At 55.0% G+C, this 3,179-nt stretch overlaps 1 protein-coding gene across 1 annotated transcript; it reads left to right on the plus strand.

Moving 5' to 3' along the window:
* The first annotated feature begins 474 nt into the window (after positions 1–474).
* On the plus strand, positions 475–2,878 carry LOC4325834 (glucan endo-1,3-beta-glucosidase). The gene is made up of 3 exons (XM_015795600.3): positions 475–586; positions 710–1,645; positions 1,761–2,878. The coding sequence occupies exons 1-3, from the start codon at positions 580–582 to the stop codon at positions 2,714–2,716; spliced, it is 1,899 nt and encodes a 632-aa protein (XP_015651086.1). The 5' UTR covers positions 475–579; the 3' UTR covers positions 2,717–2,878.
* The last annotated feature ends 301 nt before the right edge of the window (positions 2,879–3,179 follow it).

A 3,179-nucleotide genomic window follows, 5' to 3' on the forward strand; every position in this document is an offset into this window, starting at 1 on the left:
ACGCATATAGTCATCTCAACAAACGGCCGGGGGAACTTGACATTGCGATGGAACTTGCGTACATGCATGCATCGCAGGAGGATGCCATGCTCTTCCCTCCCAAGTAATCATCGGAACCATGCATGCTAATGCAATTTGTCAAGCCTAATTATTACATAGAGACCAATCAATAAGCTATTAGCCGATTGAATACTGTAAACCATGTGCGCGTACGAAACCACGTCGTAGATTAACGTGCAAATGAAAATAGAGCTGATAGCCGCCACGGACCCACGGTGCTACCAGGCTTGCACATCCTTGATCCATCGGCAAATTTAACGGATGAAATTAGTGCCACTTGTTTATACTGGTGGCACCACTTGGCTAAAAACTCGTGCCCCTTTGACAAGAGAAGAACGATTGGCTCTCTGATACGTGAAGTTAACATCATTGATCATCCGTCGCTATATATATGAAGCTGCCCATTCATATTCCTATCGACGATCAGGAGCGAGCATTGAAGCATACGTATATCCATCTCCAGAAACTCGATCAAGCATACTAGCTGAGACAGATCGAGTCACCTAGCTATTTGAGCAAATGGGAGGTATATATTTTAGATTATTCATTATTTTCCTTCCTTTTTTCAAGCAATTAATTCTCTATTTTCGTTGATTTGATCGATCGATCGATCGTAATACGGTTGCGTGGTGCCGTGGTGATGATGCAGCTGTCAATGGTGTTTGCTACGGTGTTCTTGGCGACAACCTCCCGCCGCGGAGCGAGGTCGTGCAGCTGCTCAAGTCCCAAGGCATCGGCGCGATGCGCATCTACTACCCGGACAAGGAGGCCCTCGACGCGCTCCGCGGCAGCGGCATCGCCATCATCGTCGACGTCGGCGACAGCGGCGCGGTGGCCAACCTCGCCAGCAACCCCTCCGCCGCCGGCGACTGGGTCCGGGACAACGTCGAGGCCTACTGGCCGAGCGTCATCATCCGCTACATCACCGTCGGCAACGAGCTCCCCGCCGGCGACATGGGCCTCATCCTCCCGGCCATGCAGAACGTGCACAAGGCCCTCGTGTCCGCCGGCCTCTCGAGCAGCATCAAGGTGTCGACGGCGATCAAGATGGACGTGGTCGCCAACACGTTCCCTCCGTCGCACGGCGTGTTCCGCCCCGACGTGCAGCAGTTCATGGCTCCCATCGCGCGGTTCCTCGCCAACACCGTGTCGCCGCTGCTCGTCAACGTGTACCCCTACGTCTCCTACAGGGAGAACCCGCGCGACATCAGCCTCAACTACGCCACGTTCCAGCCGGGCACCACGGTGAGGGACAGCGACAGCGGCCTCACCTACACCAACCTCTTCAACGCCATGGTGGACGCCGTGTACGCCGCGCTGGAGAAGGCCGGCACGCCCAACGTCCGCATCGCCGTGTCGGAGACCGGGTGGCCGTCGGCGGGAGGGTTCGCGGCGACGGCAGAGAACGCGATGAACCACAACCAGGGCGTGATCGACAACGTCAAGAACGGGACGCCGAAGCGGCCCGGGCCACTGGAGACGTACGTGTTCGCCATGTTCAACGAGAACCAGCAGACTGGCGATGAGACCAGGAGGCATTTCGGCCTCTTCAACCCTGACAAGACGCCGGCCTACCCGATTACACGTATGCCATTATCACATTTCGTATGATATATCGTCGTATATATATCCGCGTATACACGTACGTTGGTACATGTAGCTAACGGGTGCGTGCATTCGTGTGTTGGTAATTTTTGTAGCTTATCCTCGTCCAGCCGTGCAATCCATCGGCGTGTGCTACGGCATGGTGGGCAACGATCTCCCGTCACGTAGCGAGGTGGTGCAGATGTACGTGTCCCTGGGCATCAATCGGATGCGCATCTACAATCCCGACAGGGAGGCGCTGGACGCCCTGCGCAACTCCGGCATCGACCTCATCCTCGACGCTGGCGGCTTCGACACGGTGTCCTATCTCGCCGCCAGCTCCTCCAACGCGGCGTCATGGGTCCACGACAATATCAGCCCCTACTACCCGGCCGTCAACATCAAGTACATCGCCGTCGGCAACGAGGTGGTAGGCGGCACCACGGAGAGCATCCTCCCGGCCATGCGCAACGTCAACTCCGCCCTTGCCGCGGCCGGCATCGGCGGCATCAAGGTTTCCACCGCGGTGAAATCCGACGTGATCGCCAACTCTTACCCTCCCTCCGCCGGCGTGTTCGCGTATCCCTACATGAATGGCATAGCTCAGTACCTGGCGAGCACTGGCGCGCCGCTGCTGGCCAACGTCTACCCCTACTTCGCCTACGCCGGCAACCCGCGCGAGATCAGCCTCAACTACGCCACGTTCCAGCCGGGCACGACGGTGAGGGACGACGGCAACGGGCTCACCTACACCAACCTGTTCGACGCCATGGTGGACTGCATCTACGCCGCGCTGGAGAAGGCCGACGCCGGGAACGTGAGGGTGGTGGTGTCGGAGAGCGGGTGGCCGTCGGCGGAAGGGATCGGGGCGAGCATGGACAACGCGAGGGCGTACAACCAGGGGCTGATCGACCATGTCGGGCGTGGCACGCCCAAGAGGCCCGGACAGATGGAGGCGTACATATTTGCCATGTTCAACGAGAACCAGAAGACAGGGGCTGCCACCGAGAGGCATTTTGGCCTCTTCTACCCTAACAAGTCGCCGGTCTATCAGATTGCCTTTTCGAATTAGCAGCTGCCAATATAAATGAGTTACAGCCTTACAGGTGATCGATCGAGTAATGCTTCATTAAATGTTGGGCGTATTTTAATGTTCTCAGTATGTTACTTTATGTTTTATAATAAAAGCTACATGAATATAAACTTTTCAAGGTTTCTTATCGATTGACAACAATTAAATTGGTACACAGTTATTTTCTGAGGCCACAATACCACGCAAAGAGAACGAATACCGCATCATCATACTTACTATCTTTGGCTGTGTAATAGTATGAGGGACATCAGACATGTCACAAATAACTTGTCCTGCCTCTTAGCATGTACTTTCTTTCAGAAGTTATAGAGATTTGCTGTAGCGCCCGTTCCGTCGTGGCGCCTAGCGGAAAAATTATCTCTTAAAAACCCTAATTGCGAAATTTGTTTCTTTGCTTGTTGTCTAGTGTCCGTGCCATCTCAAGATCTCAATCCCTGATCTA

Source organism: Oryza sativa, chromosome 1 (genome assembly GCF_034140825.1).
Source record: "Oryza sativa Japonica Group chromosome 1, ASM3414082v1".
NCBI classification, from domain to species: Eukaryota; Viridiplantae; Streptophyta; class Magnoliopsida; order Poales; family Poaceae; genus Oryza; species Oryza sativa.